General features: G+C 37.0%; 2 protein-coding genes across 14 annotated transcripts in view; one reads left to right on the top strand and one right to left on the bottom strand.

The window, feature by feature from the left end:
- Positions 1–26,609, top strand: part of ECD (ecdysoneless cell cycle regulator) — a 73,128-nt gene that overhangs the window by 30,264 nt on the left and 16,255 nt on the right. For 2 of the 9 annotated variants that reach the window (XM_037803943.1, XM_037803942.1), the window contains exons 11-14: positions 5–188; positions 751–818; positions 4,522–4,736; positions 6,096–6,306. In XM_037803943.1, the coding sequence (XP_037659871.1) occupies positions 5–188; positions 751–818; positions 4,522–4,736; positions 6,096–6,306 (678 nt within the window). The other 7 variants (XM_037803939.1, XM_037803938.1, XM_037803935.1 and 4 more) reach the window with 7 other exon arrangements.
- On the bottom strand, positions 3,777–25,074 carry NUDT13 (nudix hydrolase 13). 5 transcript variants are annotated; one of them, XM_037803954.1, is made up of 10 exons: positions 24,965–25,074; positions 18,988–19,079; positions 16,132–16,271; positions 15,187–15,321; positions 14,310–14,416; positions 13,268–13,393; positions 12,993–13,104; positions 12,134–12,288; positions 11,594–11,599; positions 3,777–5,825 (listed from the first exon to the last, which is right to left on the bottom strand). In XM_037803954.1, the coding sequence occupies exons 2-10, from the start codon at positions 19,068–19,070 to the stop codon at positions 5,802–5,804; spliced, it is 888 nt and encodes a 295-aa protein (XP_037659882.1). In that variant the 5' UTR covers positions 19,071–19,079; positions 24,965–25,074; the 3' UTR covers positions 3,777–5,801. The 5 variants fall into 5 exon arrangements, with proteins under 5 accessions (XP_037659882.1, XP_037659883.1, XP_037659885.1 ...); XM_037803955.1 differs by having other exon boundaries at positions 5,787–5,872; XM_037803957.1 differs by lacking the exon at positions 12,993–13,104 and having other exon boundaries at positions 5,788–5,872.

Raw genomic sequence — 26,609 nt, 5'->3', positions numbered from 1 at the left:
TTAGATGACCACTGGTTAGATCTCTCACCAGATCAGCTGGATCAACTACTGCAGGAAGCTGCTGGCAAAAAAGAATCAGAGCCCATTCCCAAGGAGGAGGAGCTGAATTACAACTTAACTCAAGTCTCAGAGAGCATGAAAGCTTTCATATCCAAAGTTTCAACCCATAAGGGAGCAGAACTTCCCCAGTATGTAATTTGTATTGAAGTATAATTATATAAATAGTAATCCAACATTGCCATTTGCACTCTTCTTTTTGAATAAAGGAGTTGTATTACATTGTTTCCCTCTTTTGGTGCCTACCAGTGATAACTTACTTGTTTGGAGTCAGATTCTGGTAGCCTCATCTTTCGCGCTCCTTAAATGTAAGCCAGAAAGACCACTCAACAGACCTAAAAGTCACCATCTCAGAGTCCTGCAGGGAAACCGTGTACTTTATGACTTAGACTTCTACTCACAGCCTTATGGACTCCTAATATCTAGTTCTCAACAAGTTTAGATTCTGATCTGCTGCCCCACAACAGACTGGAAGCTGCACACTCATTTCTGTTGCTCTGCAAATGTAGTAAATGAAAGAATAAAGCAGTCATTACATAAGGATATTTAAAATTTAAACTACAATTTCCCTTACTGTGCCTCTTTTGAGACTGTATATCTGGTAATTTTCTGAAGAATGGCACCACTTTAGAAAAAGTTACCAAAGAATTGTGTTCAGGATAAATTAATTGTCTTTTTCCTTTAAATTTGCAGTGTTCCTTCAGAGGCTCCAATCACATTTGATGCAGATTCTTTTCTTAATTATTTTGATAAGATTTTAGGTAAGTTATAGTAGGTTTACTTTCCTTTTGAAACTGTAAGTATGGCTGTTGCTAGATCATTGGCTCTCTTGGAAGTCAAAATGTTTGGTTTCTCTTCATGGTTTTGAGTTGCTTTCAACCATGATATTACTGCCCTATTGAATGATTTTTCGGGGGATGGCCACCTCAGTGCCTAATGTAGTAGTTGCTCAGTAAATATTTGTTGAGTAAGTGAATGTTGTGTTTAGATAGGGTTTTATCTTGGCTCTTACATCATACTGCTTTTTCTCTTTTAGACTTACTGTACTTACAAACCAATAAGAAAAAGCCAACCCAATAGAAAAAAATCAATAAAGGATAGGAATAGGAAGTTCACTAAAGAAAAAGTATAGTCAATAAACTTTTGAAAATAGTTAAATGTCACTAGTAAACAGGTAAATACAAAGTAAAAACAAAAACTTATTTTTTGCCCATCAGCTTGGCAAAAATTTGAAAGATTGATAACATTCAGGATTCTCAAGGGTTGGAGAAATGAGCACTGTCAAACTCTTCGGGTGGAAGTGAAAGTTGCCTTTTGCAAGGAAGTTTGATAATCTAGATGCCATAACCTTTGACTTAGCTTCCAGGAATTTGCTCTGTGAAAAAGATGTATGTGCTATAAGATGATCATTGTAGCATTGCAATAGCAAAAATGTGGAATATTCTAAATGTCCAACAAGAGGAAAATGGTTAAATAAATAATGGTACATCCATATTTTGAATTACTATGCAGCCCTAATGAAGAATGAGGTCTGTATATATTCTGACAGAGAAGGACTTTCAAGACATATAAATAAGTGAAAAGTCAAAGCACAATTAAATATTGTGGTGAGTTGGAGTTATGTACCCCAAAAAGCATGTTTCTGGAGTACATAAGCATTGTTCTAAAATGGCTTAAGGCTTTGGGGATGTTGTCATGGAATTATTCCTGAATGAATCAGGATGGGTCTTGATCCTTTTACTGGAGGCCTTATAGAGAAGGCCACAGAGAGAGAAGCCACAGGAGAAGCAAGAAGCTGAAAGTCAGTGGAACCTAGAAGAGAAAGGAGAAGTGCTGCCATGTGCATTGCCATGTGGCAGAAAAGCCAGAGACCAAGGATCACTAGAAACCAGCCCCAGAAGGCCACAGTCTTCAGGGAGAAAGCCTTACCTTGCTGATGCCTGGATTTTGGACTTCTAACCTCAAAACCGTGAGCCAATAAATTCCTGTTGTTTAAGCCAACTCATTATATGGTATTTGTTTTAGCAGTTGGGAAACCAGTACAGTTTTTGGTACCATGAATGGAGTGATGCTATGACAAATGCCAAAAATGTGAAAATGGCTTTCAAACTGGGTAATGGGTAGAGGCTGGAAGAATAGTGAGGTGTTTGATAGAAAAAGCCTAGATTGCTTTGAAGAGATTATTGGTAGAAATATGGAAGTTAAAGGTACTTCCAATGAGGCCTTAGAAGAAAATGATAAATGTATTATTGGAAAGGTGATCTTTGTTAGAAAGTGGCAGAGAACATAGAAGAATTCTGTTCTCAGGTCGAATTGAAAGTGGAACTTGTAAGCAATGAACTTGGATATCTAGCTGAGGAGATTTCCAAACTAAGTGCAAAAGGTACAGGCTTCTCTGTGCAGCTTATAGGGAAACGAGAGGAAAGAGATAAGCTGAGAACTGAATTCTTAAGCACAGAGAAACCAGAAATTTTATGGTTTGGAAAATTCTGAGCCTGTTAGATAGTGTGCTCTGAGACCAGGGCCAAAGCAGCTCTATCAGGGACTTCCCTGAACTTCTGGGAAATGACTCTTCAGATAACAAGGTTCCATTCTTTGCTAAAGAAGGTGTGGCTGAACATGGATCCAATCAGCCATTTCAGTGGAAGTCAGGATTGGAAATGCAGTTATCCAGGAAGGATCTTTGGAAAGATCCATTGTTTGATGGTTTGGACTCCCCTGGAACTTCATGGAAAGCTGACAAGGTTTTTGTGAAATTTTTATGAACAGAACCACTACCAGCCAGGACTAAAAGGGACAGAGAAGTGACATATTGAAGAAAGAATGACTTCAAGGGCAGAACCATGGCAGCAAAGGTCTGGACCAAGAAGATCTCTTTGGACCAAGATAGTGGCCCACCCATGTGTATGGAAAAGGTGGTCTGCCCCAGCACATGGAGGGGGCAGGCCTTGTACTCCATTCTTCAGGGAGAATACTGCTACCCCAGTGCTTAGAGATGGTGGGTCCTGTGCCCCAAGCATTTGAGGAGAGCTTGGCCACTATCCCAATGTGTGGAGAAAATGGGGCCAGTGCCCTGGCGTTTGCAGACAGCCTGACTGCCATCCCAGTGTTTGAGAGGATGGGGCTTACACCCATTTTCAGGGAAAGCCTGGCACAGCATAAGCACTTGGAGGGGGGTTGGGAGGCAGCTGCTGCTCCATCAGGCCCAGAGGATAGATGGCTCTTATACCTTGAGATCTAGTGGAGTTTGCCCTGCTAGGTTTCAGATTTCTTTGGGACCATGACCCCTGTTTTCCTTCCATTTTCTCCCTTCTGGAATGGGAATGTTTATCCTCTGTTCCACCATTATATATTGGAAAAATAACTTGTTTTCTAGGTTTCACAGGTCCACCAGACAGAGGCATTTTGCCTCAGATGGAGCACACCCAGAACTAATTTTGATGAGACTTTGGATTTAGCATTGTTCTAAAATGGCTTAAGGCTTTGGGGATGTTGTCATGGAAGGAATGTATTTTGCTTGTGGGAAAAACATGTCTTTTTGGGATCCAGAGGGCAGACTATGGCAGCTTGAAGTTACGTACCCCAGAAAAACATATTCTTAATTTTAATCCATTCCTGTGGGTGTGAACCCTTTGTAAATAGGAACTCTCAATGAAGTTATTTCAGTTAAGGCGTGGCCCAGCTGAATCAAAATGGGTCTTAATCCCATTACTGGGGGCCTTATGGAGAAGACCATAGAGAGAGAGAGAAGCCACGGGAGAAACAAGAAGCTGGATGTCAACGGAACCTGAAAGAGAAAGGAGAAGATGTCGCCATGTGCGTTATCATGTGGCAGAAAAGCCAGGGACCAAGTATCGCTAGTCTTCAGGGAGAAAGCCTCATCTTGCTAATGCCTTGATTTTGGACTTCTCCTAGACTCAAAACCCCATGAGCCAATAAATTCCTATTGTTTAAGCCAACCCATTGTATGGTATTTGTTTTAGCTGTTGGGAAACCAATACAAGTAGGTATATTATATATCATTTATGTAAAAAATAAAACTACATGTTTATATGTGTATATGCACATATGTACAGAACTGCATAGATGAAGTTCTGGATACCCACAAAGTGTTAAAAGATGCTTTCTTCCAGAAGGTGAGATATGAGGAAATGCTTCTGTATGACTTGAAGGTTTACATAAAAATGTGTTCATGTGTATGTAGCTTGTTTAATTTTTAAGGGCAATGTTTTAACTAATTGAATTCTCATTTTTCAAAGAAAAAGAATATTTCAGCTTAGCCTGTACACTTTTCTGCAAATGTCTATCAGCATTATCAGCATTACCATTTTGTAGAAGGAGTTTTTGTGAAGTAGTTTGGTTGTATAAATTGGTCCCTTTCTGCAGGTAGCATTTTAATTCTTTTGAGAGGTGTAATCACTTAAAAAAAATTACCAAGTGCTATTTCTGTGTTGGTCTGTGCAGGGCCAAGGCCTCATGAGTCAGACTGTGATGATCTGGAGGAAGAAGACTTTGAATGTTTAGACAGTGATGATGACTTGGACCTCGAAACACAGGATCCTGGAGAAAAGGCTTCTTTGAAAGGAACTCTCAATAATCTGAAATCATACATGGCCCAGATGGACCAGGAACTGGCACACACCAGCATTGGCAAAAGTTTCACCACCCGGAAGCAAGTGGTATGTGTGCTTTTAACCTCTTTCCTTTTCTGAATCTGTTATGAAGGTTAGCTAAATCATATTTTGCCTTAGGTTTTCTTTTCTTTCTTTTTTTATGTGAGATTTAAAATAAAAAAAGAATGCTAATTAGTCCCTAAATCTGGTAGGATGAAGGATTGTTAACTATCAAATTATATTTTCTATGTTATACATCAGGATTGAAAATAAAAACCCATGTAATGTGTTCAAATTAGAATGATTGCATACTGCTGCTACTAGCACCTTAAATTGATTTAAGAAAGAGAGGACCCTAAATATCTAAATAACTCTTAAGTTTTAATACTGTTTGTTTTGTATTTCTCTAATGTAGAATTCATCTTCCACTCACATTTTTATCTTAGTTTTTATGCCAGCACTGTGTAAACACAGAGCCATGATGGGAAAAGCATGGACTCCAGAGTCTCATGGATTAGGGGTTTGAAATCCTGCAGCTGTCCACTATGAATTTATCCTTTAACCAATAATCCTCATGTCTTAGAATTAACATGAGAACCAAATGAGACACCAGTAAAGCCCATGAGGCCCTTAATATTAATCCCCCATACTCTGAGTATCTAAACCACATTTAAATCACCTCCAGTATTGCTGCCAAACCTAAAGAAACCATATAATAGATTTATCTAAAGCAGGTGTTCCTTAAATTTTAATGGGACTATGAACCATCTAAGATCTTGTTAAAATGTAGATTCTGATTAAGTAGGTCTGGGGTGAGGCCTGAGATACTCCATTTCTAACAAACCCCAAGTGAGTGATGCAGATCCTGCTGGTCCAATGGACTGTAGTTGGAGTAGCACAGATACGAAGTTCTATAGATCATGCTGTTTTTTAAATCCTTCCCACAAGCCTCTGAAATCAGAGGCCTAGTAACAATTCAGAGTCTTTCTCTTTGGACCCCCAAAGTCTTAAAAGGAAATGTAACATCTTTCATTTAGAGGAAAATTTAGATTCGTACCTTTTTTTGTTGTTGTTGTTCATTGTTGTGTTTATTTCTTTCACAGCTCTCAGGCAAGCTATAAATGTACCTCCTTAACTAAGGTTATCTCCCTTGGGCTATTTCAAAATAGAAGAGAAATCCATTACATTTGTAGACATTTTTCCTGGAAAGAAGTATATTACATATATTGGAATCAAATTTTAATATGAGTGCTAAACTACTTAGTTTTAGACTTCATTTTGGCTTTCTATCACAAAGTTTAAAAAAAAATCTCCTTTTTTATTTGAAATTAAATTTTACATTTTGCTTGGTTAGGTTTTTATTATTACCACCATCTAACCTGACAGGATCTGATGTCATGATTTTCTTTTCCTTCCATAAATTAGGAACCTCTGTTCCAAACTACCAGTATTAGTTCAGATGAGGAAGATTCTGGTACACGAGAATCTGTTATGACACCTGTGGATGTAGACCTGAACCTGGTTTCAAATATATTGGAATCCTATAGCTCCCAAGCTGGACTGGCAGGACCTGCTTCCAACCTTTTACGAAGCATGGGAGTGCAGCTGCCTCACAACACTGATCATGGAACCACACGTAAGCCAACAAAAGATTAACCAGCACACCCACTTTCTCTTTTTTCTTAAATATTGCCTGATTGTGTTAGTTTCTATCTTACTCATTTAGTAAAAATGTTTTTTCATTACAAGTTTTTCAAGTGGACTTCTCCGTTGAGTACTAAATGTTGCCATTTGTGCACACATCTTTGTAATCTCAACTCTGGGCCACACACAAGGTTCTAAAGTCAGCAGAATAAAGAGAATCAAGGCCCTGAACAGCCCCGAGATGAGATGTCCCTGTTACAGACACCCTACTGTCATGCACCCTCAGTATAATTATAAGTATTTAATTTTAACCCTTAGTTACATTCATCCTCAGGTCAGTATTCCAAGTTGGTAAATTTGGGTTTGATACCTCATTCACTTTTTATAATTTTTTAAATGAAGTATAACATTCATTTAGTAAAGTGCATAAATCTAAAGTGTACAGTCCATGAATTTTTGCATGTATGCAACTGTGTAACCTCCACCTAAATCAAGATATAGAATTGGTTTCCTTTTTTTATAACAGCTTTATTGAGATGTAATTCTGTTAAGATTTATCATTTTCAAGTATACAATTCAGTGGTTTTTAGTAAAGTCACAAGTTGTGCCACCATTGCCACTAATTCCAGAACATTTTCATCACCTGAAAAAGAAACCCCATATGCATTAGCAGTCACTCCCCATTTCCTATAATCCTGTATTCCATGAAGACCACTACTTTTTTCTGTCTCTATGGATTTGCCTATTCCAGACATTTTATCTAAATGGAATCATACATTATGTGCTGGCTTCTTTCACTTAGCATAATGTTTTCGAGGTTCTTCCACATTTTAGTATCTATCAACACTTCCTTCCTTCCTTTTTATGGCTAAATACCATTCTGTTCTATGGATATATCGTATTTTGTTTATCTGTTCATCTCTTGATGGACATTTGGTTTGTTTCCACTTTTTGGCTGTCTGGAATATTGCTGCTATGGACATGCATATTCAGGTTTTTACATGGACATATGTTTTCAGTTCTCTTGGGTATATACCTAGGAGTGGAAATGCTGGGACATATAACTAACTTTTTATCAGGTACAATAATTCAAGTGGAATTTGAATCTCTGTCACAAAATAATTTCTGCCATTAATTCTCTATTCCATTATATACAGAATGTAAATCACATTTGTGGCTTCTGTATTTAATTGTAGGTAGGAAGAAGTAGGATAGTAGATTACGAACATAGGACTGGGGGTATTTGTGGGATCTTCTGGTGCCCAGCCTTTTATCTGAACCCCTCATCTTTTCCTCTAATTACAGTTTAGATTTCTCCTTCAATGACTACTTTTAAATGGCTTCTAGAAATCAACAAACTTTGATTTATTTGTATTATAGTTTGTATTACTCTGTATTATAGTTATTTGTGCCCTTGAATTATCTGCCCAACTTGATTATAAACTCCTTAACTTCAGGTATTTATTCATCTCTCATAGAGATCTATTACTATACTTGGAATACACTAGGGACTCAAACATCTGTCAGGTGATCCACTATCAGGAAGGCCATGGTTACTATGTGTGACATAAAAAGTAATAGGCATAACAACTCTGTGAATATACTAAAAACCACTCAGTTGTATCTTTGAAAGGGTGAATTTTATGGTATGTAAATTATCTCTCTATAAAACTTATTTTTAAAAATACAGGCTTAGTAAAAATAATGAAGTACTCTTAGAAGTTATAATTTTTCTCTACAGGAAACCATGAGAAAAACCAAGAAGCTGCCTGATATCCAAAAAAGGGGAAGGAAAACTATGAAATCAAAAGATAGGCATTCTAGTCAGGCTCCAAGGAGAACCTAGTACTGATTTTGGAGAAGAGAGTATAGCCCTTTTGTTAAGAGTGAATGTCTTATCCACCAAAAACCTGACAAAGAATCTTTGGCAAACTGGTCAGAGCTAGTGAGCTGGAGCCAGGGCCCTTCACTGGAATATAGGAAATGCTCTTGGGCTTGACCCTCTTAAGGACCTCTGGGCCCCAAAAGAAGTATGTAGTCAAAGTTCAAGATACGAGGGTCAAAAGGTCTACTCCAGTGCATTGGTTTCCCCTTGTAAGGATTTCTCAAAGAATGAATTCAGCTTGCATGCCAAGTGGGATAGATGGATGGGGTCTGCATCCTAGTGGGTCAGTCAGTTCCCCATCACAGCAGGAAGTTAGCAACTGGGGACATCATTGAGAAGTCTAAAGTCAGCCAGTTAGATATAGTAAGTTATGAATTAGTAAAAACACCTACTGCTCTCTACCCAAGAGAATGGTGCTTTTAAAGTCAGTTCTATCAGAAAGGAACATTGCAAAAATTAGCAGTTATTTTTTTAAGTTTAAAAAAAAGGTTTTAGAAGGCATTTTCTCTTCAGCCCCACCAGAGATCTTTCACCATTGATACAAAGGTGTTTACATTTAACTAATAGCAGTTGGATATTTAATATAACTGTTATATCTATTACTAAAACTTATGTTTATTTCTTAAGATGATTCTCATTCTTTCTAAAATGAATCATCATCTCTACAAAGAACTCCATGTACAGACCATCATTTTATAATATAGATCTCTGGTTTTTCCTTTGCAGTTATTTTGTGCAGCAGAGAAATGCCCTCATAGACTGTCTTTTGTCATATGAAAGTAATGAATGGAAATGATTCCCTGCTGCCCCCTCTCCAGAGACTATGGAGGAATTAAGAGAATGATATAGTCGAGTTTCACAAACCATTTCCAACCTGTCGTCTTGATATTTTTACAGTGGTGTTGACTGAAATGAGCTGAAGAAAGGGTTAGGTGTTGTACGCTGACTTAAGAAAAGCATCCAACAAAAATATGCTTTTTGTCATATAAGACATTTTAGTGTTTTAAATGTTAAATGTAAAATATTTTAAATAAATGTACTTTTATTTGAGGTTCTAGCTTGACTATGAGAAAAAAAGTTTTCCATAATACACTTGCAGTACATTAAATTTATCTTCATTGAAGATTAGATGTTTCGTAAAGAAAGGGAAATGCACAGTCAAAAATAAGGAATGAATTAGTTTCTTTTTATTCCAGTTGCCAGGGCTGACTTACCCTGAGCCAGGCTTACTCTGATGACAAATGCACTTATTTAAGGTTTTACCTGTTTTAATGTTTTACCAGTTTTAATGTTTTACCTTTTGGTATTCTGCATCATGGACCTAATGGATTCTTCTTTGTCCTTAACAGTTTCTTAATTTATTGCCACATAAATATTCTCCAGGCAGTAAGCCCTATGCCAAAGTTTTCTTTACTTATCTTCCATTTTCAGTACCCAGCTCCCCACTCCTGTCCTCTTCTGCCTCTACTTTCAGGTATCCTTGGAATTCTATAGCAAAGCCCTCCTCCCACTCACTGCTGGGAAACAAAGTTCATTGTTGCAGCTTCTCCAATTAGCCGCCTCTGTACTTTCATCTTTTCTTTTCCAAAAAAACACATTAATCGAAAAGCAAACAGTTACTCCATGGTAAGTTTGAGAAACTCACAACCAGGAATCCTGCATACTCCTATCAGTATTTTCCAACTGGGGATGTGTACACATGTACTCACAAACACTCCCACAGAGACAGAAAAGATTGGGAAAGGGTAATACACATGGACCCTGAACTTCCAACTGCAAGATATGAAGAAATTTCAGGACCTCTCTTTTGAGAGTGCTTTTCCCTTCTACCTGCTAAGGTTCAGCCCAGGTTAAGGGCAAGCTGCCAATCTAAGAAAACAATCAAGTCCCATCTCATTATCCCTCAGCATTTTCTGATGAAGGCACTTTGATTTCCCCAAAGGGTCAAAAGGAAATTCAGTGCTTCCACTTCTTCCAGAATCCCTTTTACTTAGACCTATGGGACACTGATGTGTGAATAATCTTAGACAGTCTCTGGCGCTTGTGTCTTTAATCACAAGTTAGGGCCTGAAATCAAAGGAAGGTACGACTCTTTCCCCAACAATTCCTTTTTTCAACCTGTCTTCTAACAGTATTTCATCTGTACATTGCTTCAGTTGTTCCATAAGCTCCAAACCTGGACTCAAACATTTCACTATACCAGTAAAGAAATCCTACCCCCATTCTGCTTTCTGCAGTTTCATCACTTCAGAGCACAGAAAAATACATCTGAATAAAGATGGAGAAATTTATTTTATTTCCCCCAAATAAATTTGTCTTCCAAAGTGGCATAAATGAACAGTGAGAAATCCTAAATTTAGTTTATCCCATAAAGCTCAAGAAATGTTTGGTTTTGGCATTTGTTCATCCTCACTGATCCCTTTGTTGAAATAAATCAGTATTATCTTGAGTGTGCAAACAGCAGTGACCATTTTACATTAAGGAAATGATGATCTTTTCCCTGGGTCACAAACAGCAAGTAACAACTGAGAACAGCAAAAAAGACTTACCACCTTGAGCCTAACTTAAGATTCAACAACCACCTAAACATAACCTCTCTTCATCTAGTTCAATGCAGTGTAGTCAGAAGAAGACATAACAACCACTTTCCTCACCACTTCAGATAACTTAAAGAAATGTCATGATTTTAACTACCATGTACAAGATAATTAACTGTTCATCAACTGAAAAATGCTGTTTTGTGCTATTTTTCTTAGTTCTGTGAGGATTAAAAAGTACTTATAAGTGACTTGCAATTTGCTATGTACTTTCAATACGAAGATAAAACTTTTAACCATAATTACACCTGGCACATTTTGACAGTTAGTATAAACCCACCATCAACATTTCAGAAGATGTTTGCTTCCAAGGCCTAGAAAAAATGGGTGAACAGGAGCCTACATCCAAATGATGCTTCCCACTGATTTTGACAGTTGATAGCTAATAAGTTTTTCTTCTCACATTGGCATTTTTGATTGCCCATTAATAGGAATTTCTTTCATTAACATCGCTGGTAGAGGTGCTTCACTGTAGGTTAAACTTCTACTGTGACTTACTATGAGGCTGGCCTTGAGATGGCCTTTTGTCACCTCCCCTTTATCAATCAGTCTGATATGCCCCTCAGGGATACTGAGGAGAGATCTAGGTGGCTTGATCTGAGCTAAGCAGGCAGGGAAGAACAGCTGTGTTGTTCTACCCACTCTTTCATCAATTGGTAGGCGATGGCAAACTTGGGTGGAAACCAGAATGGTAAGATCCCATCCTGCTGTCGGGTAAAGGGGCCCTTTCTCTTTAGGGCTGTGGCCACCTCATCAAGACTGAACCAGGCGGCTGCTTCTAGTTCTTTCAAGTTTACCTGGATCTGAAAGATATAAGGAAAAACAGGATGTGAGGTTACGAGCTACAAAACTATAGAAACTGAAGTGCACAAGCAGGCAGAGACCACAATGCCATCTGTCAGGGATGCCACAGAAAAGCAAGATGAGGCTGGATAAGGCATCTTCTAAGTCCCTTTCAACTAGAAGTTTCTATGATTTTTCTATCATTAGTCCCCAACATTCTGATTGACTTTGACAATAAGGCCAATCCTAAAATCAATCATTAAATTTGACAAAAACATTTATTGTGTGCCTACTGCATGCAAGGCACTCTGTTAAAAGTCCCAATGATGAAAGATAAATTGTCTCATGATTAAGATATGTGCAAGAGAGAAGGCTGGTCATGTTGGCAGATTCAGTTTTCATGATTTGTTTCCTTGAGAATATAAAGTACATTTTACTGATCTTTGTTTATCTGGACAATTCTGGACTAGATAGGTGTTTAACAAGTACTTGCTAACTGGCAGACTAAATGAAGCGAAAGAAATACTGCAGCAAGGGGTAGGATAAGAACTTACCTCTGTCTGCCCTGGCTTTACAGTTGCATGACAAGCAATCATGAGTGAGCTATTAGGAAAGGGCCAGTGTTGGGATGCAGAATAATGCAGTCTTTCCACCTCCAATCCCACCTCTTCTGCAACTTCCCGCCGGACAGCCTCTTCCAGACTTTCACCTAGAAGCACTCAGATTAATTCAGGACAGCCCTGCAGCAGGAAGGGTGATACAGATAGCCCATTTGTGAAGGAGCGCAACACTGGCTCCAACATTTCAATGAAATGTTTTTGGTCTTCCCTAAATCTCCAAGTCTCTACAACAATAGGAATCAGGTCTGGATTTGGGTTTTGAACTGCAGTGGTTAAGTCTACTAAGTTAGTTATAATGCAAAGTAGGGGTGCTACTGCTGCCCTCACTTCAATAAAATTCTAGTGCTTCATTTCACCATTTGTAAATTTTATCCCAAACGAAAAAAAAATCTAACTGTAAATAAACATTGAAGTCTAGTTAATATTATTCATGCTTAAGAGTTAGGAACAAATATACTATTAATATCTATAGTTGAGGCATCAAAAAATAAGATGGATGCAATAGAGGAATGGATAGATGGACAGATACATGTTAAAGTAAATGCAGTAAAAAATGTAGAATTTAGGTGGTGGTTGTATGGGTGTTTACCATGTAAGTCTTTCCACTTTGCTGTATGTTTGAAAATTTGCCTAACAAAATGTTGGAAAATAATACTGCTGGAAGACAGTTTTCTTGACATGATAGGGAAGAATGTGCATGACTTCAAGCACTATGGCCACAAGATGAAGAACTGTCTGCTATGTTAAGTGTTCATGTTTTCCAGTGTCGCCTGCACATGCCTTAACTCCTTACCTATATCACAGAAACCTGCCAAAGCAGAATACATTCCCTTGGGAAAGGAACTCTGGCGAGCGAGTAAGCATCGGGTCCCATCTGACACCAGAGTGATCACCACAGGAGCCATCTAGGGAAAGGGGATGGAACTGAGACACTGGGGCTTTGGGGCCTGTTAATGGGATGAAGGAATAGACAATTAAGGAAAGCCTTTTAATTGTACAGACTTCCTTTTCTAGGACAAGATAGTGTCTTGCCTTCTTGGATTACTGTCTTCTTAAAGCATTGCTTACCTGTGGATAATAAATGATCTTATTGGAAGGGCATACACGCTTGTTGCCAGCCATGTTCTTTTTGGTGGGCTGCCCACTTCTGCTGCAGAACTGGTGGGCATCATGCCAATGAAGAAGGGCCCAAGCCTAGGAATACAAATTTGGAGAAAATGCAGGGCTTATCTATAACAAGGAAATGCCAGTCACTTTCCAGTTCACCCACTTTAAAGGGTTACTAAATGTTAAACTTCAAAATAAGGAAACTATCTGAACATGTTCCTTTAGCATCAGAAGTTTGCACAATTGAGCATAATTTAAAATGTATTATGAATTATTTGAAATAAACATATACAAATAATGTAATAAGCACCCATGTGCTTAGTTACCTAGCTTAAAAATAAAACATTTCCAATACAGACGAATCTACCCCATGTACTCCTCCCCAGTAAAGATGGATTTTTTTGGTAATTAAAAAATATTTAGAGATAACTTTTAAAATTAAATGGATAATCAAAAGCACTTTTGCATATACACATATTCATAGCAGCACTATTCAAAATAGCCAGAGGTGGAAACAACCCAAAGTCCATCAACTGATGAATGGATAAACAAAATATAGTATATCCATACAATAAAATGTTATTTGGCCATAAAAATGAATGAAGTACTGATACAAAAACATGCTAAGTGAAAACCAGATACAAAAGATCACATACTGTATTCCACTTAAATGAAATAAAGGCAAATCCATAGAGATTAGTGGTTGCCAGGCTGATAGACCCTCCTGCCCTAGATCTGCATGTCGTTAGGAGAAAAAGATCTTGACAGCAGTTCTGCCAAAAACATCTGTCTGCCTGCCTGCCTTTCTTCTGTCAAGGGTAAAAGAAGGAAGAATGAGAATCTCCTTACAGCTCACTTTCCTTCTGCCATAGTTTGTAAGAAAAACAAGGATCTGCAAAATAAGAAATCAAATTTTCCTCTAGCTGTATGTATGTATGCATGTATTCGCCCATATTCACTGTTTTACTAAATTTCTAACAGAACTGAGAAGTCAGAATCTTACCGTGGAAAGCAAGGAGGCATCCTTTACGTTCAGCTCAAAGAGAGCCTTCCTCAGCTCAGTGAAAGATCCCTTGAGCTCTGTCTCTGTTTCAGGTTTCTGTAAGGATGCTAGAAAATTAGAAAAGAGAATTAAATGAAACAAATGTCAAACTTTGCCTCCAGGACTCTCTCCATTCTATCCTGTTAAGTTTTCCCAAACTCACCTAAAGTAAAAACTATGCAAGTGCTCAAGCCCCTACCTGGAGATTCTGAAGCAGCAAGTGTGGCGTGAGGCCCAGAAATCTATTTGTTTTTTAACAAGCACCAGGTGATTTGGGAAACATTAAACATGGTATTTCTCAAGATCCTCTTCAGGGCAATAAGGACATTTGCACTAGCCACACACTAGCCCTGGAAAAGAGATAACATGGGACCTCTAAACTCCTATCTGAACCTCTTTCCATCATTATGTCTACATCCAGACCCTTAAAGAGAAAAATGCCTGGGAGGAATCCTGAACCTATAGAAAAGTGGTTCCCAAACGCAAGTCTGAGGACCCACAGCTACTCCATAGTAATATTTGTATTCACCTACACTGAGAAGAATGATGTCACGAATTTTAAAACATTTCTTATGAAATATTTAAGATGTTCAAAATGTACATAGGTATAGAGACAAATGCAACAAAACTCTGTGTACCCACCAACTAGTTTAAGAAAGAAAACATTAAAACGCCCTTTATCTTCTTTTAAATGATGATGGTAGTAGATGACAGTATTTTTTTATGTTCTAAAAAAATTGAAAGATGATAACCTTTTTGCATTCCCCAAATTTTCTTTGAAATATTACTATTATGGGAAAACCACTGGGAAGTGCTCATTAGGAATAACATCATGTACCATTTGTAGAAGAGCGGCTATTCAGACCTAGATCCAGAGCAAACCATGCTTCATGCTGTTCAGAACAGCCAATCAGCACAGAATCTTCTATTCTTTGTGTGTCCTGTCCAAATTTACCCAGGAGCCTTTCCAACTCTAAGAAACAAAAGAAGGTAAAAGGAGAACAGACAAACAAAGATTTTAATTAAACCATCACAGCCATATTAGACATCAGAAATCATCTACTGCAGTGACTTAGCTATATGATCCTGGTCTAATCACTTAAACTCTCTGGACCACAGTTTCCTCATTAGCAATCTGAAGAGTTTAGACCAAAGAAGGACTTCTTTCCAGGTGTAACACAGAAAATCTTTTTATCATAAAGGGAACATGGTTGTATCAGGAAGGGAACATATTCATAAGACATATGATAGTTAATAAGTCTCTGAAAAATGTGTCACACTTAAAATAGTAGAGACATATACATTTTTATAATTTAGCTTCTATAGTATGTAACTTTTGTGGACCAGAGTAGAGTACCATCTGTGACCCCTGTCTGTATAACATGAGTGCTGTTACCTGTTCATAATAAAACACATTGCTAAATATCAAAATGATGTTCAGCGCCTTCTGATGGAGTCCTTAAAATCTTCTGCACTGCCAGAAACTACCTATGCAAGTACTCCAACATGTGACCCACGGGGGAAATCCACTAGCTATTTATATAGAAGTTATTCACTGTATAGTGACATCATATAAAATTCAGAGTATCTCAAATGCCAATTCCTGGTGCTCAGATATCTCTGTATGCCCTAAAAATGTTTTCAAAACAAATTAATTTTCATTCACTTTTATACTAAACTATAAATTAATCTCAAACCTTTTAGGAAAAATGAAGTCATGACACAAATCTTAAATGGTGTGCTACTCCATGGAGGCTGGAAATCAGCCTCCACTTAGGCTTACCTAATAGGCTGTGTTGGGGGGCCAGGTATCGATCCTCTGATTTCTGAAGCAAAGGAGCCAGGCTATGAAAGAGGTAAAATGCTCCTGTACGCTGGGCTATTTTACATGCATTATCATCTTCCTTTAGTTCAAATAAATACCTGGTATTTGGGAAATAAGCAAAGCATTACAAAACCACACTTAGTTACTTGTACAGCATTCAGCTGTGAGAATTCTGCTCCCGCATCCCTCTCCTTCCAGAGTTATTTTATTTATATCCTAACTTGCCCCAAAAAGGATTGAGGTGTGTGCAGACAATCATTTCCTCCTTTGTCCTACTGGCCATTTGTCCATCTTGTGCATACATGTGGTTGTACTTAAATTGTACCATTTGTTAGTTTGTCTGTCTCCCCTGCAAGGCAGTGATCTCCCTAAGGGCAGAGTCTACCTTACTCAGCTCTGTTTCTCCAGTAATTAACACAGTGAATGGCTCAATTCAATAAATACGTATTGAGTTGAACTTCAAGGGCAATAAATATTTGCTGTATTGAACCTTGAGGTACTCTGTGAATATTACACTGTGAGGCAAGAATTTACATCCAGTGGAGTGAAAGAAAAACAAGCACAGTGATAAAACATCAACCACACAATATCTAGGTACAGGAATAGACTTTATTACTGCAAAGATCAAACACTATACCTTCAGTAACTCATTCACTTGAAGAAAGATAAAGAGCAAATTTTACCTTCAACTCACCCTTGCTTCAAACATCTAACCTCAAAGTGGAGATCAATGGCTCCTTATCTCTACAGAAGGGATCACTGATGGGAAAGTGAAGTCTATGCTTGACCTATTTAATATGGATAATATTTTCAGTAGCCAAAATTAAAATGTGGAAAAAGAGGACATCCTATAGTTGGTTCTCCTAAAAGAGATAATATTGTAGCAAGTTCCACACTTGTCCAGAAGGATGTCCTAAGTCTGTCCACTCAAGAGCATTGGGAATGAGGCCAGGTCCACGTGATTCAGTGGGAACTGAATGTGGATTCTCCTCAGGCTTTAGGATTAACCAATTTTGCCTGTTCAAAGCCCTAAAATGGACTCAGATATGTGGGAGACATAGTTCAAAGTTATTTTTTGTAGGATCTTGGAATTTTTATAATACCAGTAGGCAGAGCTGGCACTCATTCAAAGCAAAATGAATAAATGTACCCGAGTGGCATTTTTAGGTACTTATTTTGCCTATGTGATAAAAGGAATTACAATGAGCTCATTATAACAGAAGAAAAAAGAAACCTGAGATTTTAAGACTCCTGATTTTTAAAAAACTTATTATGAGTCACTGTAGCAAATACTCAATATATGTCAAAGGAGAGACGTGCTACTCAGAAGATTCCAAATGTAAACAATGGAACAAACACTGCTGCCTTCGGAAAAGAACAGTTAAGAGTGATACAGCTTGTGCTTTGCCCTAATGACCCTAAAAAAAAGCAAAACACCTACAAAAACATCCAGATCTAAGGTCTTAAATACAGGACCTCCCTGGAACTGGAACTGAGATCTACGAGTTCCTTACACTTTTTTTCTTGATCAGGGGCTCTATTTTTTAAAATACATTTCCCCCCTTTATATATAATGGCATGGGAACCAAAATACTAAAATTATCAAGGCTGAAGATATTTGTATTATTTTTAAGCTTTCAGTTTTTTCTTATCAGAAAAGCAAAAAAGTCATTTTTTTTTTAAATCAGAAAATATAGTTATTAAAAGAAAAATACCAGTAATCCTACCACTCAGATATGATCATTGTTTAAACCTTGGAATTCTCCAAACTATCAATATTTTGCATTTTTTCTTAAGTATATATAAACATTTTTCCACATCATGAAATATTCTTTATTGATAGGCTCTTAATTTTATCTCATGATTTAAATTCATTTATTTCCATATTTAATCATTTAACATGGTTTTTAAACTCTAATAATTCTGTTAGAATTCTCAGGGTCTCAGTCTGGAATGGCAAACAACCTAAATGTCCAGCAATATCTAAAATATTGCAGTTTTTGTTGTTTGCTCAACCTCACTCATGTAGGATTCTATCCTTGTGTGCTTTAAATTTTGGACTTTGCCTTCAGTTGGCAGGGCTTTCTATGTATTTGAAGATGTGGTTGTGAGAGTAACCTTCCAGAGAGGTTTTACATGTGCTTCTGCAGGGTGCCTTCAGGACTAATTTATTTCTTAGGTTAGTGGTTCATGGATCACGCCACTCAAGTTGTTGAAAATTTAAACCCCAGAACTGTATGAAAGCAGGGTAGTGATTTCAGATTCACAGGGGGAACTTTTTCCCCAGGTTGAGACAAAGAAGTCCTTTATCATCTTCCTATGCTGGTGCAGATTTTCTTTCAAGGTTACCTTTTGCTGAAGTTTAGTTCTTTATGGGGTCTAGGGTTTATCTCCCTTATTTCCAGGAAACTTCATCAAATATTATTCAACATAGTTTTTAATGTGTTATTCCATCATGTGGATGTACTATAATTTATTTAATTTCTCCCTACAGTTCATTCATTTATACTTCCTTACCTACTATGTCCCAGGCACTGTTTTATGCACAAGGGGTAACATAGTGGAAAAGACAAAGTTCTTATCTTAATAGAACTTATATTCAAGTGTGTGGGACATTTTAGATATTTTAGGCATTGTTGGACATTTAGGTGGTTTGCAATTTTTCCAGTTATAAATAATTTGCAATGGAACTCCTTATAGATAAAACTTGATCATACATCCTTAATCCTCAATATGGGCCTGTTGAGATTTTTAGATTTTATAATGTAATGGGCCATAGATAGAATAATCAGAACTCAGGTGGTCAGTACTCACCGTGTCTTAGTGACATAGGTTGACAGCAGCCTACAGCACCAAAAAGATTTTCTCCTGCAAGCTCTTCCACAATACAGGGACATTATCAAGTCCTTAGAGGAAACAGGAATTTAAAAAAAAAAAAAGTCATAGTATGCAATTTAAAGTAATGAATCACCAGGAGGGTTATATTTTAAGCCAGGATAGGATCACTTTGTAATATGAAGGAAAGAGAAACTGAGTAAGAGCCAGATGATCTGGCTTCTAAATGGCATTTCTACCACTATTTAGCTATGGAATCTGAACTTTTCAGTGCCTCTTTCCTACCCCATTAAATAGAAACCTGTTCTGCCTACCGAATAGGTGTTGTAAGAATGTATGTGTGTATCCAAATTGTGGAGTTGTTGCTGGGAGGTGACTCCCAAGCCAAGGGCTACGTTTCTCTTTCCCTTGTATCTGGGTAGGGCCAAGACTAGTTCTGATCAATGAAATGTGAATGGAAGTGATATACATGTCTTCAAAGGCTGAAACAGTTGAGGAGTGGGTATGCCTTCTCCACCCTCTTCTTTCCCATCTTTTTGGAAGATACTAAGGCATCACAGAGGATGGCAGAGCCATTAGGAGGAGAATCTCCTTGAACCACTACATGGAGGAAAGTCATCCACCAACCAAAGACCCCTGCATTGGACTGTTTGTGAGTAAGAAATAAACTTCTACCATATTAAGTCCCTGAAAATTTGAAGTTTCTTTGTTACATCTGCTACCCTTACTCTAACAGAACAAGTAACAAGTAAGCCTGGGAGTGTCTTCAGAGTAATAGAGCCACATTTCTCAGAATACCTAAAAACCAAAGACTTCTTTAAGACTGAAGTAGAAGGAATCATGTAAATAAGAAATATATAAAATCAAGGCTATTGGGAAAATATTTTAAAATGTAGTTATACAAATCATCATAAATCTAAGATATTTTCTTTTTTCTTTTTTTTGCAGCTCATTGGGAATTTTTAAAATGTTCTGTATTTCAAGAATCCATTCCACAAAAAGTGGTTCCTTTAAAATTCTCTATCAGTATTTTCTTCCCCTGAAAAGAACCTTTCACATTAGCAGTAAAAAAAATAAAAAATAAAAAATAAATAAAATAAATAAAAAAGTTCCACTGAAAAAACGGAAGTATCAGTGGAGACTTAAATAACCAACCAACCTGTAACTGTACCCAAGGGAAGCAAGTTTGACACTAAATCACCCAGGAATGTCTAAAGTTTAGGCTTACTTCTTGATTGCATAATTATGAATCACTGATGACTAATCCTTGTGCAATTTTGGCTGCAGTCTATGTCCTAGCCAAGGTACAATATATTTAGTAGATGACACTCAACAAAGTATTTATTGACTACCTACTTTAAGCAAGGTCCTTTAAGGAACACAGAAATGTACAAGATGTAAATCCTTGCCCTCAAGGAATTCTAGCAGGAGAGGGGGAAAAAACATATAACTTTCATAGAAGGCAATATGTGACAAATCCTTTGAGAGTTACAAAACACTCTAGGAGAGTATTAAAGGTATTATCTCAATTTTGATAATCCAAAGACTGTGTGATATACTGAATATATTTAAAGTCAGTATTTCTGTTTCTTATACAACTCTGAGAGTGTAAATTTGTACACTAATTTTGGAGGACAATTTGGTAATATCTATCAAAACGTTAAATAAGCATCCCTTTCGCCTAGCAACTCCACTTCTAGGAATTTATTCTAGGAAGAAAAGCATATCTATAGGAATGTTAACTGGAAATTATAATACAATGGAATATGCACAGCTGTTAAATTGATATAAAAATTACAGTAAAAAATTATATAGTAACAGAAAAATATTTAGAATATATTATTAAGTTAACAAAAGGCAAATATTTGGTTTGTTTAACATGATGTAACTAATTTGTTAAAAAAAAAAAGGACATACATATACCAGTATACATAAATTAGATATGTATTTACATGTATTAAAAATGACTAGAAAAAATAAAGTCAAAAAGAAAAAAAAAATAACTAGAAATATATGAACCAAAATCTTAACAGTGGCTAATTTAGGGGAGTGGGATGGAGACAGGATTGAAAAGGGTACTTGTAATTTTTAATTTGTACATTACTATACTTAAAAAAACTTAACTAAATGTATATACTCCCTTCACCTCCCTCAAAATGTGTGTGTGTGGGTGGGTGTACATATATATGTATCTGTATATAAATAATATACATTTTAAATAATAGCTCCTGGGACTAACTGCACAGTTAGGCTACTTCCAAGCCCTGTTCTCAGAAACACCTCATTGTACTCCCTGGGAGCCAAGGGAATTCCTCTGATGAGTTCCTTGCATGCTGAGAACTACCAGAGCTATTTGGTTGGTGGTTATGACCACACACTAATCTGTGTGGCCCACTCTGCTTGGCTGCCTGATGTTTTGCCTAGTTAATGCTACTAAATTAATAGTAGCCAATTGTGGATCATCATGACCTGATGACTTAGGGGTTGGTGGTTACACAGTTTGTAGGAGAAGCTAACTTAGTTAAGTTCTTAATGTAACTTTTGTAACAATAATGAAGAGGAAAAACAGGCTCATTTTAACTGAAAATTGAACCTTCACTGCCACGTCATGAACCCATTAAGTCCAATTCCTTTTCTAAATGGATCTTTGTGTGTATGTGTATGAATATGTCTATAGATATAGAAATAGATATATTTTTATAAAGCAGTATAGAGACGATTTGAAAGTCAGAGAATGTTCCTTAAAATTCAGCTTTAACTGCGTTTCTTTTAAGTATATCATTTCAATTATAAAAGTAATAGAACCACATTACAGGGCATCTGGAAAACAGAATTGTAAAAGCACCCATAGTATCTCCACATTAATAAAATAACTTATACTTTAATATGTATTTTTCAGTCTTCACACATAACAATTTTTACCTATTTATATTCTGAGGGCACATATATTTTTCAACTTTCTTTTCATGCAACATATCATAAGCAGTTTTTCATGTTTTTGTATAAACATCATACATTTTTTTGGCTGCATAATAGTACATCAGGTAGAATCATCCTTAAATTGCTAAATTGCTCTGATTTTGGACATTTAGTTTGCTCTGGTTTTTTTTGTTTGTTTGTAGTTACATGTATGTAACCTAAAATTTCTCATTTTAACTACTTTTACATACACAATTCAATGGTGTTAATTACATTCACAATTTTGTGCTACCACCACCACCATCCATTACCAAAACTTCATCACCCCAGACAACACTCTGAACCCATTAAGCATGAACTCTCCATTTCCCGCTCCTAGCCCTGGTAGCCTACTTTGTGTGTCTATGAATTTGCATACTCTAATGATTTCATATTAGTGAGACCATATGATATTTGTCCCTTTGTGTCTGGCTTATTTCATGCCACGTTATCTTCAAGGTTCGTCCATGTTGTAGTATGCATCAGAATTTTATTCCTTTTTTTCAGATAACAGTATTCCATTGTGTGGATATACCACATTTTGCTTATCTGTTGATAGACATTTGGGTTGCTTTTCACCTTTTTGTGAGAGAGAGAGAAGAAGAAAGAAAGGAGGGAGGGAGGGAGAAAAGAGAAAAAAAAGAAAGACACTATCCCCATTTTACAAGTGAAAAAGATGCTTCTATGAACATTAGTGTACAGATATCTCTTTGAGTCCCTGTTTTCAGTTTTTAGATATATACCTAGAAGTGGAATTGCTAGGCCATATGACAGTTCTATGTATAACTTTCTGAAGATAGTTTGCTCTGATTTTAATCAGAAATAAAACACCACTAAATACTTCTATTTGATATTTACAGGTTCCTTCTTTAAGATAAGTTCCCAAATAGATATATTTGGACAATATTTATTTTAAAATTTTATAGCTCTTACTATACCTTGCCACACTTACAAGGTTCAATATTTAATAAAAAATAAATAAATAAAACTTTTATAGTTTCACTATGGAGATTTAGAATGTCTTCAGATTTGTTTAACAGTCCTAGTTACCCTTTTGCAGATTGCCTGTTTGATGTCCTTTGCTCATTTATTTATTGTGGTTATACTCTACCTTTGACCACTCTAATTTAAAAAAATATTATAGTACATTTACAGTATTTTTCACAATATGATCACCAAACACACTGTCAGAGCCAGTTGCTATATGCATTGCTTTTTCCTGTGAAGAGTCATTCAGACTGAACCTCAGGACAAAAAAAAAGAGGCTGTTTTGATGGTCCAGAGAATATGCAGACTTAGTTTTAGGGTTAAAATATAATTTCTTATAGTCCTATACTATTTAGAAATTCAGTGCAGGGGAAATTTTGCCACTTTTTATTTTGAAATAATTTGCGATTTTCACTGTCTTTAAGGGGTTTTCAGGGTGATATTATTCAAAGTTGTACTGGTCCAAGGACTCAGATTTGGGTGATACTAGTAAACATGCTATGACACTCATATGCAGCTGCTCAAAGACCACATTACAAACAGAATAGTTGTTTTTGTTTGAATTGGCAAACTATTAGAGTAGTTTATTTCTGATGACACACTGGGGATGAAAAGTCACTTATCACAAAGTAAGTTTTGGAAGAAGAAAATAATAGCACCATTATTTTACTTTGGATGACAAGTTCAGGCCTGCATTCTATTTTGTTTACAAGTACAAATGTATAGTTCCAAAGCAAGAAAAGGGAGAGGGAAATACTGGAGAGAATCAAGGACTTTGATTCCTGGCTCACCCACTGACAGAATTTGTGACCTTGGGCTATCACCTAACTCCTCTGAGCTTGGCTTCTATCCCAACTTCCCACAGAGAAAGAGAGGAGAGAAATGGATCTAACATGAATTACAACTGTGTCAGGTGTTTGACATAATTTTCAGATCTCTTAGGTTGTAAGATCCTTAAGGACTGGGATTATATCTTCCTTAGCTACAGGCACAATCTCTGGCACAGTGTAAAATCAATATATATGAGTAAATGAAGAAATGAGGGGAGAGAGAGAGAAAGAAGGAGGGAGGGGGGAAAGAGAAAGAAAAAAAGAAAGAAACTATTTCCATTTTACAAGTGAAAAAGATAAAGCTTTGAGGGGTTAACTGATCTGAGACCACAATTCTAGCAGCAAATTCAAACCCAGGGCTATCTGGCTCCAAGGGTCATGGTTTGTTCACCACCCCAGGTGTCTCCCTTACTCTCTATGAGTGAAGGGATCAAATGAGAAATACATGAGAAAGCATTTTCCAACATTCACTCACTAATTTTTTTTAAAGTGCAAAGCCTGATAGGAAAGGTAAAATTATTTTTAGCAAAAACTATTAAATGTTGAGGCAAGGCTCTAAGATTAACAATTTCTCCCAGTCCTCTGAAAGAACTGATTCACACGTTTCTCGCTCTGTCCATCTTTCCAGAAGAATGAGCAATATAGAGAGCATTACAGCATGACAAAAAGACCCATCTTGAATCTCTGTGGTTACTTCCACTGAGAAGACACGAGATTTGATAGTGTTGATAGTGTTTCAGAGGGCCCCTCTCTCCACGACTGTGGACCTCACTGGGATGGGGAAATATGTAAAACTGAGGAGTCTTTGGGATAACGGGTTTTAAGATCTCACTTGAAATCTCATACGGACTTTTTATGATTTGCTTCACAAAAAATACTTTTTTCCTCCCTTAATTAAAAAATAATTCAGACAAAATGCAGAGAAGTTCGCTAATTCCAATTTTAAACGACTTCCCAATTCCCAAAGAAGTACCAGAAAATTCTCAGCTACAGTTAATGAGATGGTTCCACAAATAATGATGAAAAATGTGGTCATCCCCTGGTTTCTGCAAGCAGAGAAACTAAACTAAAAAATCACAAAATGCTGTGACCAAGAGCTTTTTTCCAGCACTGATTATGCCTCCTCGTAGAACCCTTCGTGCACTTAGAACCTGAAAAAGATTCTGTTCCACAGTACTCACTCTGAATTCTGTGTGCAGAGGGAGGCGCCTTCCTAGGCCTCAAGAATCAGCAGAAACCAGGAAACTGACTTTCCTGGTAAGTTCGGCTTCCGGTCGGCAACAGGACAACGACTGCCGCCTCTGCCACGCTTCCCAGAATCCTCCAAGAACTGCACTCTGGGAAATGTAGTTCAGCCCCCACGCCTGCTCCCACACCTTCCCGCTTAGAAGTAAACCTGGTTGTCAAAGCACGAGCCTATAAAGTCTTCTAAATTCCTTCTCAGGAGAACTATTGTGTCTTTTGGAGAAAATGGAGTAGCAGATCCATTTTTAAATAGCAAAAAAGATAAAGTCAAGTCATTAAACCTATCTTTATACACAGAAGGCATATTTTACAGTGGGGAGAGGAAGGCAGATATTAGATCCTTTAAATCTCTCTGTACCTCGGATTCTGTATCCATCTGTCCCATTTGAAATTAGCTCTAACATTTCATGAAATTCTGTCAATTTAAACACTTGGGACTACGTGTAGACGTATTTGAGCTCATACTGGAATGGATCCCTTGATAAACCAGGGTAAAGGGGTTCCACCTGCCCGGAAGCAATCTTCCAGCAGGACTACTTTGGTGCGTTCCTTCTCTTCTTACTGTTAAAGTTACTTTTTAATAGAAGACAGTTTGGTGGTTTTTTTTTTAATTTTTATTGTGTTCATATACATACAACATAACATTTCCCATTTTAACCACTTTCAAGTACACAATCCAGTGGTGTTAATTACATTCACAGTCTTGTGCTACCATTAACACCATCTATTACCAACAAAAACTGTGAACCCATTAAGCATTAACTCCTCATTTCCTACCCCCACCCTTGCCCCTAGTAACCTGAAATCTACTTTCTGTTTCTATGAATTTGCATATTGTAATTATTTTCTATAAGTGAGATCATACAATATCTGTCCTTTTGAGTCTGGTTTATTTCACTCAACATGATGTCATCAAGTTTCATGCATGTTGTAGCATGGATCAGAACTGCATTCCTTTTCATTGGATGAATAATATTCTGTTGTATGTATATACCACATTTTTATTTATTCACCTGTTGATGGACATTTAAGTTGCATCCACCTTTTGGCTATTGTGAATAATGTTGCTATGAACTTTGATGTACAAGTACCTGCCAAGTCCCTGTTTTAAATTCCCTGTTTTTACCCTGTTTTAAAGTCCCTGTTTAAGTTCTTATAATCTAGAAGTGGGATTGCTAGATCATATGTTAATTCTATATTTAACTTGCTGAGGAACTATCAAAGTTTTCCACAGTAGGTGCACAATTTTGCATTCCTACTAACAATGCATGAGGGTTCCTATTTTTCTGCATCCTCACCAACATTTGTTATTTTCCATTTTTTAAATTAATAGCCATTCTAGGGCATTTCCCTAATGACTAATGATATTGAGCATCTTTTCAAGTGCTTATAGGCCATTTGTATGTCTTCTTTGGAGAAATGTCTATTAGAGTCATCCTTTGCCCATTTTTTTTCATTGAATTGTCTTTTATTTGTTGAGTTGTAGCAGTTCTGTATATTCGGGATATTAAACCTTTATCAGATATGCTGTTCCCCATCATCCAGAAGCAGCTGGATTGATAGAACAGTGGATGGCCTTTT

This window comes from Choloepus didactylus, chromosome 15 (assembly GCF_015220235.1).
Source record: "Choloepus didactylus isolate mChoDid1 chromosome 15, mChoDid1.pri, whole genome shotgun sequence".
Taxonomy (NCBI): Eukaryota; Metazoa; Chordata; class Mammalia; order Pilosa; family Megalonychidae; genus Choloepus; species Choloepus didactylus.
This window is presented reverse-complemented; position numbering and strand designations above follow the sequence as displayed.

Excerpts from the sequence above, each read along its gene's own strand:
- NUDT13 (XM_037803953.1), bottom strand. The coding sequence starts at position 19,070 with ATGTCCCTGTATTGTGGAAGAGCTTGCAGGAGAAAATCTTTTTGGTGC. Across the intron at positions 13,394-14,309 it reads ATGCCTCCTTGCTTTCCACG|GCTTGGGCCCTTCTTCATTG; the intron begins GTAAGATTCTGA and ends TTGTATTCCTAG. Across the intron at positions 13,105-13,267 it reads AGATCATTTATTATCCACAG|ATGGCTCCTGTGGTGATCAC; the intron begins GTAAGCAATGCT and ends CCCTTTCCCTAG.